At 40.3% G+C, this 14,578-nt stretch overlaps 1 protein-coding gene across 7 annotated transcripts in view; it reads right to left on the minus strand.

The window, feature by feature from the left end:
- ADAM22 (ADAM metallopeptidase domain 22) overlaps window positions 1–14,578 on the minus strand; it is a 195,213-nt gene that overhangs the window by 105,650 nt on the left and 74,985 nt on the right. For all 7 annotated transcript variants that reach the window (XM_048838070.2, XM_048838074.2, XM_048838072.2 and 4 more), the window contains exon 4: window positions 121–187. In XM_048838070.2, the coding sequence (XP_048694027.1) occupies window positions 121–187 (67 nt within the window). The remainder of the gene's footprint in view (window positions 1–120; window positions 188–14,578) is intronic.

The raw sequence follows: 14,578 nt of genomic DNA on the forward strand, positions 1-14,578 counted from the left end.
CTCATAGGAGGAATTTATGTTAAAATCAGAATTCACTGGTTACAGAGAAATCAGGGAGTGTCCATTAAACAAACATTTAAAAAATGGGGGGAACCCTCAGAACCCCAAGCAAACTCTTACTTTAACTTCCACTGTCTTTCCTCCATGCTCGATATGCCTCTCAAGGTATTCTGAAGACAGCAGATCACTGCAACAACAGAAAAGGAACCATGAGCATTGAGTACATACACTTTTGCACTACATCTCAGCTAGGCTTGATGAAACATTTACATCTGAAAAGCACAAAAACAGCAGGATACCTTCCCTGGCATGTTCCCAAAACTCACTGAAACAATTAGCTACAGCAGAGTTGCTATCTATTCTGTGTGTAATAGATTTATATTTGAACACAAAAAAATGAGACTAGAGTCTATGCTGAAATTTTTGGATCCAAAGCCCCAAAAACCAGTCACTGATAATTGAGAGACCAGGTAGGCTGTTGACATCCAAAAGATGGGGGCAAAACTGACAAGGAAAGGTTATTACATTTTTCCATACATTAAAGGGAAACCATATACTTTCAATCTGATTGATTTTTTCTGGTTTACATTAGGAGTAAATAATAAAGAACACACTGCAAGTCACCTCTATAACAGATTACATTTGAGCTGAACAAAAAATGGCAGCTGCCTTTAGCAGACCCCTAGAAAAGTAATGGTGCAGTATTAAGGAAAAAAAATCATAATATACATGTGCACCATAAAAGTGAACTCAGAGTCAGTCTAAAGCAGTAGGTAAGATCATAATGCAGAGGGGAGTCCAGCCAGGATAAGGTCTGGTTATCCTGCCTGCCTTTGGCCATTCCACTGAGATAGACCAGGCTTTTGTACTCGTTTGTTGACTAGCTGACAGAGTGTCATTCTCAGACTCTTGCTGTGGATCTGTCTCAGAGCCATTTATTCACTCTCGCTTTCTCCAGGTGTTCTAAGGCTTTTATCCATATTATTTAGCTAAATGTCTGCAGGGACATTGCTAAGCAAAACTTCAGGGGTGAAATGCTGGCCTAGTAAATGGGAATTTTGCCATTAACTTCTGTGGGGTCAAGATTTCATCCCATTGCACAGCGCTAAATAGATTAAGGAAGATAAACAAAAATACAAAGCAAACATTGGACTAAGGGCAAGATAGTGCACTCAGTATCTCACGAGTGACTTAGGATCCTGGAGCCTCTATCACCCATGGAGTTCATAGAATCATAGAATATTAGGGTTGGAAGAGACCTCATGAGGTCATCTAGTCCAATACCCTGCTCAAAGCAGGACCAACACCAACTAAATCATCCCAGCCAAAGCTTTGTCAAGCCAGGCCTTAAAAACCTCTAAGGATGGAGATTCCACCACATCCCTAGGTAACCCATTCCAGTGCTTCACCACCTCCTAATGAAATAGTGTTTCCTAATATCCAACCTAGACCTCCCCCACTGCAACTGGAGACCATTGCTTCTTGTTCTGTCATACGCCACCACTGAGAACAGCCGAGCTCCATCCTCTTTGGAACCCCCCTTCAGGTAGTTGAAGGCTGCTATCAAATCCCCCCCCATTCTTCTCTTCTGCAGACTAAATAACCCCTGTTCCCTCAGCCTCTCCTCATAAGTCATGTGCCCCAACCCCCTAATCATTTTTATTGCCCTTCGCTGGACTCTCTCCAATTTGTCCACATCCCTTCTGTAGTGCAGGGACCAAAACTGGACGCAATACTCCAGATGTGGCCGCACCAGTGCTGAATAGAGGGGAATAATCACTTCCCTTGATCTGCTGGCAGTGCTCCTACTAATACAGCCCAATATGCCATTGGCTTTCTTGGCAATAAGGGCACACTGCTGACTCATATCCAGCTTCTCGTCCACTGTCATCCCCAGGTCCTTTTCTGCAGAACTGCTGCTTAGCCAGTCGGTCCTCAGCCTGTAGCAGTGCATGGGATTCTTCCATCCTAAGTGCAGCACTCTGCACTTGTCCTTGTTGAACCTCATCAGATTTCTTTTGGCTCAATCCTCCAATTTGTCTAGGTCGCTCTGGACCCTATCCCTACCCTCCAGCATATCTACCTCTCCCCCCAACTTAGTGTCATCTGCAAATTTGCTGCGGGTGCAATTAATCCCATCATCCAGATCATTAATGAAGATATTGAACAAAACTGGCCCCAGAACAGACCCCTGGGGCACTCTGCTTGATACCGGCTGTCAACTAGACATCAAGCCATTGATCACTAAACATTGAGCCTGACAATCTAGCCAGCTTTCTATCCACCTTATAATCCATTCCTCCAATCCATACTTTTTTAACTTTTAATACTGTGGGAGACTGTATCAAAAGCTTTGCCAAAGTTAAGATATATCACATCCACCGCTTACCCCATATCCACAGATCTAGTTATCGCATCATACAAGGCAATCATGTTGGTCAGGTATGACTTGCCCTTGGTGAATCCATGTTGACTGTTCCTGATCACCTGCCTCTCCTCCAAGTGCTTCAAAATGGATTCCTTGAGGACCAGCTCCATGATTTTGCCAGGGACTGAAGTGAGGCTGACAGGTCGGTAGTTCCCCAGGTTCTCTTTCTTCCTTTTTTAAAATATAGCCACTATATCTGCCTTTTTCCAATTGTCCAGGACCTTCCCTGATTGCCACGAATTTTCAGAGATAATGGCCAGTGGCTCTGCAATCAGAGCCATTTCTAATGGCTTTTGCTTTCTTTCCTTCTGCTAACTTGTCATGATTTTACACATGCAAATCAGTCACTGGTAGAAAGCTCGAAGGCCTAGATGATGTTTTTCTGACTACATCCCTTCATGATTTAAACCTTTTGGGAGAAATGGTCTCTTTTAAGATATGTTTAATCCATGCCTGCGAAGGGGGTAATATATGGTATTTCTTATTGCTTGCAGCCTGTTCCATCTAGCAACAGTTTATCCTTTCACTGGGTTACTAAAAGCATCACTATAACCAAAAGCACAAACTCTACCCTCAATTACTCTTGTGCAACTCCACTGAAGTTACAGTTGTATCTGTGTTACTGAGGTCCACAGGGAGCTCTGAGCTACAACACACAGAACATGATAAGGTCCTTTTCCCACAGACTGTATAGTCTAACTAGGCAGACAACAAAAAACACACTGAGACCAACATCATAAATTGGAGAATGCGTGGGAAGTTTTTTGGGAGGACTATGGGGGACTGATTGTAGGTGGGTGACAGTATTATTTTATTTTTAAACTGGCATGGGGTAGTGTGGCCTTCACAGAAGATGTCAACATGACCTGTTTGCCCCCTAATTGTACCACTATAATAAATCTCTTAATTATACGCAGGAGTGTTTTGTTTATAAACATAATTTCCAACAAAGAATGCCTTATGATAATATATTTATTAATAATTATATCACAGAGCATGGGAAATATCACAAAACACCAACAAATGCAGTTCTATTTTCACCTTCGATAATAATGAAGCATATAGATTTGGCTAAAATAAAATAGTTATTTCAAAACGATGTAAATTCCTAGCCAATGCCAATGGAATTAATAATTGGTTAAGAAGCATAAATCAATGAGCAATCGGCAATAAAATAATTTGTATTTCAGCTGGAATAAGTCACATGGTCCTTTATCTATACAGTAGTGTTGCAGTAGAAGCAGTTTGGTTGACAGCCACCCCATCCTTAAAATCGATTTCTGCTGGCTTAAATATATTTTTTAAAACCATACAGCTACTATAAATGAAAATCTGCATCTGAATACAACAAACAACAATTAAAAAAAATCTCACAAGTGCTAAGGACATAGAAAATCATGGTGACAAAACACCTATGAGCATAAACTGAACAGGCTGTGATACAATGTTTTCAGAACTATAAGCTCAATCAGTGAGATAAACTCCTTGAAAAGGAGTGAGCAAAAAACCCCACATGTTAAGTTCTAAAAAAATGTTTCACAAGAAACACATGTGAACTACAACTCTGACAACGAGAAAGCAATTATGGTAACGCCAACAATCTGCTTTTGGGGTTTTTGTTTTTTATAAAAACTACAAGAGGGGAAAATGGTTATTTTAAAAATGTACACAAATAGAACAGGCTAATCACCATCTGTTTACAATACCACCATCTTTTAGCACTATTTTAACTCCAAGTCATATCAGCGATTCCATATGGACCAAGAAATAAGAGTGATGTTTTACAAAACAGAGATGGAGTCCCTGTTTTGAACAACTTACAGCCTTAAGAGGTCAGATTGCTGCTACCCTTCCTAGCCAAGTAGTCCCAGTGATAGAACACAAGGAAACTAGAAGGCTTAGGGAGTAAGATTTGAGTGTTAGAGAGGGGTCCCAGTTCAGGAAAGCACCTTTATTCAGGACAGCACTAAGCATGTGTTTCAGAATTGTCTTGAATAGGTACAGACTTAAGCATGTGTATACATGGTTTTCCTGAATTGAGGCTAGGAATAGGAATACACAGAGAATAGGTGGGATGTGAAAAAAACAGTCAAGGTGTTGGAGATTAAATGGGTGCAGAGAGTATGAGGGAGAAGAATCTGCTATGGAGAAGTAAGTGGGTCAGAACTAAGTCTGGAATGAAGATCATGGAGTAAAGAAAGGAGAATATAAAACAATCAATCAGACTGGAAAGAAGAGGAGACAAGTCCATAGATCTTGAAGACTAAGAGAGAGAGAGATTTGTATTTGATTCTGGAACAGAAAAGAAGACAAGGAATATTTCTAAGGATGGAAGAGATGTGTTCCCTTTTCCAGGTGCAAGTGAGGGGAAAAAACTGGATTTTGAACAAACTGAAGCCTCAAGAGTGGAGATTTAGGGAAAGCATAAAAATAGAATTACAGCATTCCGGATGACTGGATCTGAATGCATGGATAGAAGTTATGAGAGCAGAGATAGCTGTCCTATGTAGAAACAATAGACAGAATTCCAAACCTAAGAGATATGGGAAGCACCAATGTTATAGGTGAGAAATAATGATTGAATTTACTGTATCTGATATTGTTGCCCTTTTCCATTGTACCTTGTGGAACATTTTTGTGAATGTTTTTCTTCTGTCTCATCACTTTTTCTGCTGTCTCTTCTCTGTCTTTCTTAAAGTTCATCCCTTTCCACAGTCCTCCATTATGTGTACCTAAAAATTCAGCAAAAGACTTTAATGAGAGTTTAGCTTCAAGTCAAACACAGTTTCTGACAACAGGATCAAATATGAGATTTGAGTTGGGAAGCTTTACAAAAAGGAAAGTGGTGGAGTTTTGGTTGAAATGCTCTTCCCACCAAATTAGTAGATAGCCTTTCTGGACATGCTGGATTCGAGGTAAGTTACACAAAGTATAGATGTTGAGAAAATTCAGACAAAGAGAAAATGATGAAAGGCCCAAAAGAATGAAAGAGAAAAGGCTTCAGTATCACCTGCATGGTAATGATAACCCAAGTTGAAGAGATTGGTTCGAGGGCTGAACCCTTCAGAACACCAGAGTGGAAAGATCTGTGCAAGAGGAGTGCATACTGCCTGTCACAAGAAGTAGCTGATGGAAAAGTAAACATGTAACTAGTAAACAAAATGGTTTTGACTCCAACTAACTGAAGAAGGCCACAATCATCAACTGTATCAAAGACAACTGAGTTCAAGAAAAATGAGGAGCACAAGAGAGAGTCTGTTTCCAACAAGACAAGATTATTGTAAAAAAGCAGTCTCAGTACTGTGAAATAGGCAGCATACCAGCTGGTAGCAAGCAGGGGTTTGCTGTTGGAGAGGTGATGAAAGAATACTTTTCTTAAGGAAGGTTAATAGCTATTGAAGGAGTGAGTATAGGGTGTGATTTTTGAGAATCAGGGTGTGGAGATTCAGGGCCGCAGGGAAGATAACATTGGAAAGTTGGGTTGATTATTCCCTTGACTCAAGGGCCAAGAATGGGGAGACAAGGCAAGAGGGAACAGAAATCGAGCTTTTTCTCTATGATTAATCTGAAATTCAACTATCCCAGGCAGTCAGAGCACAGGGACGATACAGTTACTGATTTGCAGGTCTGTTATGTTAGTATGGTTTCAGTATCAGCCATGAAACAATTTAAAAAAAATGTGATTTACAAAATCTGCTTCTGAAGAGCCACTTAGATGGCACATTCCTGCATCTGACTGGCTGGAGCATTCAGAATCTCTCATACTTATGCCCACTTTCTAAGCCAATCCACCCAGTCTTCTGCTTTCCCCTCAACGCCCAATCCTCCGTTCTGTTCAGGAAGGATTTGCTAACTCCAAACTCCATTGAGAATGTCTGTTTATCACATTATATTTGTAAAGCTTTCACCACACTCCATATCCCCTCTTCACAATTATGAAAAAATTTTTCCAATTGATATTTAATTTAATGGATATAGCTATTAAGTTAACCAGATGGGTATCTAGGGAGTATTAGCCTGAAAGAAGAAACAGTTCTGCTTCTCTGAAGCAGTAGCAGGAAGTGCAGGACAGGGCTGTAGGAGAAGAACTACTGTTTGAGGTGTCTTTGGGAGATGTGTACAGTGGCCATTTTGAGAGGAATGAAAAGGCAGTTTGAAACGTACATGTATGTTCTGACCTGAAGAACTTCAAGCTGCTCTTCACTTTCCAAATACTCTGGCCCTGCTATTTTCTGCTATTAAAAGCAAAACTTTTTTGGGTGGGGGAAAGGGGAAGGTGATTCCATGTACTCCCTCGCCTCTTCCATTTGGGTATTAAACAACAGTTACTCCAAAAAGAAATTAGGGATGTATGAATAAGTTGAGTCCTCAACAGATCACACACAGACTCTGTCCAAACTCGGTACTTTTCTATTATTATTATTAAATCAAAAACTGTAGCGCAATATGAACCTCAGCTAAAGCATCTAACACATGCTGGTATGTGCCTGGGATTTCCCTCTCCAGAACGTCTTCAGTCCTAACTCCTGACTCCTTCTTACCTAAAAGTACACTCTGGCTCCATTGATAGCCTGGTGGGAGCTAATTGATCCCACCTGCCAATATGACTCAACAGTAATTACCCTGAATCTTACTGCAGGATTTCAGCATGTGATCTTAGAGTGGCTCAAGAGAGGAGCTCTGGAATCCTAAACAGGCCTGTAATGGGTAAAGTAATAAAACTTTACAACTAAACATAATGTTCTGATTTGTGAACAGCCAAGGTTTGGACTCCTGGAGAGGGTTAATTTCTTGGTGGAATGAGCATAAGCTGCCTTAAGATGTTCTTGACTATTTTCATTTTATTTCCCTTATGTCCATAGTTCCTATTATCGCTTTGAAAAAGGAGTGGCAGCAAAAGCAGCGAGAAAAGCTTTCACAAAAGTAGCAGCACTTTCACTGCTCCATCACAAACAGCTCCAGGTTCAAACTCCAGCCTGACTGCTGACATGCGTAATTTTGCCAGCTTGGGTTCACCTGTCAATTTGTAGTTGTTACACCAAGGGCTTTTCTGGTCCATCCCTTTTCAGCCCTTGTGTTCTGACTGGGTAAGGTGGTCTTGTCTGCACAGCGTTACTCCTTTTGACCGAAGTGACTGGCCAAAGTTAAGGGCCCTGAGAGTTGCTTCGACTAGGAAGAGAAACTGATGATGGAGTCGGGTATCTGGTGACACAATCCGGATTATTTACATAGAATATACAAAATCCTGTTCCCCTGAACACAGGCGTCAAGCAACAGTAAACAGTTTCTTTGCTCATATCTCCAACACCCTTTCAGCCAGTGCTCAAATCAAAACGAACTCTCTCTACTCTTTTCTCAAGGCCATGCTCAGTGCTTCTTTCGGCTCTGTCTTGCTGCCTACTCTCTGCTTTTATGTGTTTCTCCCCTTCTTACACACACACAGATGCACAAACCTCTATCAAACAACGCCCAGAGAAAACCCTCCACCCACATTGTTCTAATTCCTGGGCAGACTCAGATGGACCTTTCTTTCTGGGCAGTGACATATGCCGGTGTTTTGGTGTGAGGCCCTTCTTTATCCTGAATGAAGGACAGCTGTTACACTCACCAGTTTCAATGATGTTTCGCCCAACCCATAACAATAATGGGCATATAGTCAATTTTGTGGGAAATTACTGAAAAATTCTGCACGTAATGTAGAATGCCTAGTGCCCTTAGCTTCCAAGAAAAACACAAGAGCTAATATTTTGTACTGTAGGTACAGAGAAAAGGGATCTAGTCATGGACTGACTTTAATATACCATACCATTTTTAACTATTGTCTTTTATGAAATCTAAATATAGTTTCCAACACAATAAAAGGAAGAATAATGCTTGCAAAGCTACTTAAAGTGCTATTAACCATTTCATAATTATACTTTTAAAAGAAAGACCCTTTGTAGAATCAGAGCTGCAAGGTGCACAAACACAATACAGTAGTTATTTTTTCTGCTAATACAGGGATTGTAACTACAGCCTACTTCTTCATGCCATACAAAGACTCCATCTACTTCCAACACAGTGGATCAGCAACACCTCATGCGGAAATTCTTTGCAGTAACCAACAGGAGGCACTACTGCTGGAGATGCTCTGAAACTAGAATATGAATAATGGGCTGAAGATGGTATTAGGTATCAACCTTCATTGGAAGGGTGATGAAATAAGGTTTTTCTTGCTCTAACTTTCATGATCCTAAGTCTCAGGGCTTGCTTACATGGCAGAATTACTCCCTGGCAAGCTAGGGCGTGAATCCACATCGCACCAGCTTGCCACACACACAGTAACATTCTCTGTGGACTCTGCTACAGACCAGTGAAAGTTCTGGAGTGCGGCTTAGTCTACAATACCGGGACTTTCACTCTGCTGGAGCAATATCCACAGGGGATGTTAGTGCGTGGCAAGCTAGTGCACTGTAGATTCACACCCTAGCTTGCCACACAGTAACTTCCCATGTAGACAAACCCTAGAAAGCTGAAAGCAGCCTGGGTAAAGGGCAAGTACTCTGTTGTTGCCTTACTCCTATTTCACAGTACAGTAGCAATGGCAACACCAGCATCAATACAGCTTCATGCTGTTTTTATTTATGAATAATTTACACAAGTATATCTTCATGCATTTTCATTTTTTACTGACATTTCTGAAGAAAGCCTATTAAAATAAACAGACATTTTTAGACTGAGTTTGCACCTCTACTACAAAGTGAAGAGAGCTTTATCAATGCCATTCTGTCCATGTGTCAATGTTGGGGGTGGGGGGTTCCTTTAAACTTTGAGTGAATAAAATTAATTTTAGTGTTTGAGCACATTAATAATACTGGTGGGAGGCAAGCACAGAGCAGACAGATGCTAGACACATTTCCCACACAACTTTCCCAATGCAGCTCCATCCCAGCCTTTAATGTGCCTTTTCTTGCAATAGCAGAAACTACCTCCCTTGTTGAGATTTTGTGATGTGGAAAACGTTTTCCTGAGTCAAATTTATTTCAGTTGTGATCCAGGGTGCATTTAAATCCAGATCTCCAAACTAAAATGGTTGTATGTTCATCTATTTTAGTACAGTAGCACTAGTCAACATTTGGTGCCAATTGCCCTCTCACAAATCAAACTAATTTCAGATTAAGGAATTACATCCAAAAACACTAAGGTTGCAAAATCAAACATTGAAAAGTTAGAAAATGCCAGACTTAAGGATGCATAGGCAGCCTTCATTTGGCCCCGTCGTGCATATCCATTATGATACAAGCTTTAATTACATAATCACATACTCTGTTTATCACAGGATTCCTGTCTCACTTGGTAAATGGGTAGTTTTTCTTCTTATTCCCCTTTTACAATGTGTGGCCACAGAACTCTTTTAATTATACACAGTACAAACCCAGTATTGAATACAAAATTATTCATTTCTCCCTGGGCATTTCTATGACGCTCTCATTATCAGATCTGAGAATTTCACAAATATTAATGAATTTATCTACACATCACCCCTGTAAGAATCAGTGGCATTATCAGCATCATAGATGGAGACTAACACACAGACAGATTAAAGCCAAAAAATCAAAAACATCCACTAGTTTTGGATGCCCAACTTGAGATACCTAGGGCCTGATTTCTCAGAGTATTTAGCATTACATAGCAGTTTGTATGTTCAAAGCACAGCTCCTATTGACTTCAGTTGTAGCTGTAAATGCTCAACATCCCAGGGGTGTCACTCACACTGAGCACCCAGACAATGAGGAACACACAATTAGTAGCCAACTGTGAATATTTTGGTTAAAATGGCTTGCCCACCATCATATCGGAACTCTGAGGCAATCCAGTTCTATAGCGCAACATCCAACTGCCTCAATCACAACACCTCTTCCTGCAATCCCCTGCTCATTCACTACACTCCTCCCACAACAAATGAGAAGGGTTTCTACAGCCTCATTCCCTACATGACCCTGACTCATTCCCAGAACTCCGTCCCTCCTATGGGAAAAATAGTATGTGGTCAAGTCATTAAAGATTGCATCATAATTCATACACACAAAGGGGCTGCATTAAGGTTGCAGTGTTATAAACCGCTCTGTCCCCAGGCCTTTACACAGCTCCTGTCCCTCCCCCCCCCCCCCCCCACATCCAACCCCGCAATCTCCTGGCTTTTGCCCCTTTTCCGTTCTGTTCCTATTCATCCTCCTTCTTCCATTCCTGGCGGGTGGCGGATTCAGCCTCAGACAGATGCCCAGCATGGAAAATTTAAGCCTAAACAGTTAAAGTTTGGAAAATCATAAAAAAAGCTGAAAACAGGGTCTTATAATGGAAAGTCTTGGGTACTCAACTATTGACAGCACCACCAGCTAAAATACATACCATATACCAGATCCTCTGCACTAATCACCATGATGTCAAAGAACAAAATTACCATGTATTTTCTTAGATATTGTGTATTCTTCAAATAAAAAATGTTGTTATTAACATATATGAATTAAAAATATATAATAATTCAAATTATGGAGACATTTATCCTTATTAATGTCAACGTAATAAAAGTATTGTCTCGATGAATATTTGAAGTGTTTCAGAAATTAAATGAAACCAATGGATTACTAAGTACTGTCATCCTTATGGGGAAAAATATTCATAATAGTGCAAAATGTCTACATTACTGGACCAGAAAGGAGGGGAACACCACTTACCAAAAGAACAAAAGCAAAGTTCACCTGTTGTAACACTGTAATTTGTTCTTTCAAAAAAGACTTGTATGCTAATAGCATAGACGTTTTTCTGGGTTAGAAGTCGGTGCTCCCACTCATGATATTTGGCAGGTGAACCATTGCCAGAGTTAGTCGGCAACAATGCAAACAAACCCTCAACTTGTCCACCTTAACACATGCATAAGACAGATAGAAAAGGGTGTTGCTTGAAGGAGCTATCCACAGCAGAATGGAGCCATAAACTGTCAGTCTAGAGACATCACAAAATTACAGACAAAGTTGAAAGAAAAAAAAAAGTCCCAGCTGATCTTAAAAATGAACGAGCAAGCACGAGGACACCAGTTGTTTAACTATATAATCCAAAGGAGCTACAAATGAGAGCATTATTATTTAATTTAATTTAATATAATTATTTAACCACAGAATCCAGAATATAATCACAATACCCTGAGTATAAAGCCATCAATCTTGATTTAACACATAGCATGTACACCAGAATAGCTAGCATCCAAAAAGACAAATGCCAGCAAATTATGACTCCTTGGTCTTACTTTGTGCTGTTTGGAATCTGGATGGTTTACTGAATGGGCAAACAGTTGACATGCTAGGGTGACTGGCAGATGTGTTAGTGTCCCTACGTATGGGTTGATTGCTGGCAAATAGGTACTAATCACTGTCATCTTTTGTTTCCCTCTTAGGGTATCATGAACATATTTATTTGGTATTTTAAAAGCTCTCATTCTATCCTAAGTCAGTCACTGAAATCCAGAGAAAACAATTACTTCTTACTCTGGCATGTATATTTTTTTAAAAAATACCTGGCTCATTGACCAAATCACATGCTCAGTAGTAATCTCCACAACAGCCGTTCAAATCAATGCTCCACAGGTAGCCAACACATCACGAGGACAGTGCAGTGTTTATTACTTATTCTCCATTGCCACACAGATTAAAGTATGAGCTGATTCACACTGACAGGATTCAGTAGTGAACACGACTTGAATCCTTGGGGAATCAGAATATATCCCTCTTTTATCTTGGTTATAGCTGGAGTACATTATAGGTTTTCTTCCACCCTCCCCTCCCAAACCTCCAGTTTAAAAGGACATCTACATCCATTGTCCTCATGATTCTTCATTCCCAAAATAACGCTCAGAGTAGAGCCAAATTCTGCACTGGTTTACACTGGCGTACATAATAGTAGTACTGACTTCACTGGGGTTACAACGGGTTTAGAGCAGTACAAAGGAGTGGAGAATTTGATCCCTGATCTGGGCATATTAGCCGACATCCGACATCCAGTTAACATGGCACAGAGTTTGAGGCAGAGAAGGTAGCACACAAAATCTTAGCCCATTCAAATAGTTCTGCTGGGGGCTCTCATATGACTGAAGCCATGCTGCCAACATCCACTCTACACACACTGCTGAGGGGCATCTGCCGGAGAAATACTCTAAAACATACAAACACAAATAAATAAAAACACAGTTGTATGTCTTTTCTTGCTTCCGCTGCTCGTCTGTTACATTCGTTTATTCATGACTTCCATTTTCTCCATCATTCATCTATTTCCACCATTCTGTTCAGTATTTCCTTTGTCCCATTCATGTATTCTTGGCATGCACTGAATGAAGTCCTAAATTAGGACTAATCCCATTGCCTTGTTTGAAGAACTCGATTTTGTAGAATTCTCAAGATTAGAAAATAGGGGCCTGTATACCAGGATGTGTTGCACATTTCCTTGACTCAGAAAGGTGTACTGAGCTGCATTTTGCTGAATGTTACATGTGTGTTTACTTTAATGTACAATTGTTCTAACACATATTTAAAGAATTTAGTACATTTTATTCAGCCCTGCTCAACAATAAGCATCTGTATTTTTGTAATTTATCACATGATCAGTAGTTTAAATTTTAAAACTTATGGCATTACAAACTCAAATATTGATATAGCAGAAGCACTGAAATGCATCCTATGATGAAAAAATGATGGGAGTCAAAGTAGATTGCAATTTGCGCTGCAAAGTACATTATTCTTTCCATGGTACTTAGTTTTCACATTCCCTAGAATCTGAATGACCACCTCCATTTTCCTTGCAGGAATGCCTCCCTCTGTGGGTGAAATGATGCCTTTTGCTGGCACTCATGGGCCCACTTCAGTAATAGATCACGATTCTCTTTTCATCATACAGCAGTTCACTGTGATTAGAATTTCTTCGTAGTCTGTCCTTACCCCTCATAGTCAATGTCTACATTCATATTTGGTTTCCAAAACACTACCCAGTAGGAATTCTGGGTAAAAACATCTTCCTCCATGCTTTAGCCCACTACTTCTGGTCATCATTTGTCAAATACTATATTGCATTTTCACCCAGAATTTAGTACCCATTTCATTTCCTTCAGGACTGTCACATTTCCAGTGACATCACAAAATGTATCTTGTAGGAAAAGAGTTAAAAGATGCAACCACCTCCAAAACTGAGTATGTAGGATTTGGTTTGATTCTTAATGTGTCCTATTATCCTCTGTCAACAAATCCTGTAGTTTGGCAATACGCTTTATTTTCCTCTCAGAAGGCACAAGTGAGTATTTCTTCTAAGTAACTGAGGACTAAATTTTCCTCTTAGACAACTCTGCTCAGAGCTAATTTTTCCACAGCAGCCTTATAGCTGCCTCCTTGTTCATAAACACTACAACAGACTCTTTCATTACATGATCATTCATACAACGTATATCCATTAATAACAAAAAATACTATATGCACATCAAATGGTGGGGAAATAATGCAGCTGCTGTATGTATTATATTGTACTACTGTGTAAGTCTGTAGAGGGAATGACAGTATCACAAACAGCATTGAGTACTGCTCCTCACAGTGCTCACATTTTAAATTCTGTATAGCCCTATCTGTGTAGTAGCTCACAGGGACTTCTGTAGATGCAAAGTGCCACTGTGACTAGGTGGAAGAGGTATGCTGGGGGCACAATATAATTTCATTTCTGGCACCATTCCCTTGTTCTCCACCCCTTTCACTTAGCCACACTGCAGTCTGCCCCTGGAAGCTCCTCGTCCAGAACCATATGCTGACCAGAGTTGGAAATACAGCTGAGTGACAAGGTCTGATATTGGAATAATGGACACCTGCAATACAAATGAATCTGTAAGGGTTCTGGCCCAATGGAATCATAGAATCATAGAATATAAGGGTTGGAAGGGACCCCAGAAGGTCATCAAGTCCAACCCCCTGCTCGAAGCAGGACCAATTCCCAGTTAAATCATCCCAGCCAGGGCTTTGTCAAGTCTGACCTTAAAAACTTCTAAGGAAGGAGATTCTACCACCTCCCTAGGTAACGCATTCCAGTGTTTCACCACCCTCTTAGTGAAAAAGTTTTTCCTAATATCCAATCTAAACCTCCCCC

Source organism: Caretta caretta, chromosome 2 (genome assembly GCF_965140235.1).
Source record: "Caretta caretta isolate rCarCar2 chromosome 2, rCarCar1.hap1, whole genome shotgun sequence".
Taxonomy (NCBI): domain Eukaryota; kingdom Metazoa; phylum Chordata; order Testudines; family Cheloniidae; genus Caretta; species Caretta caretta.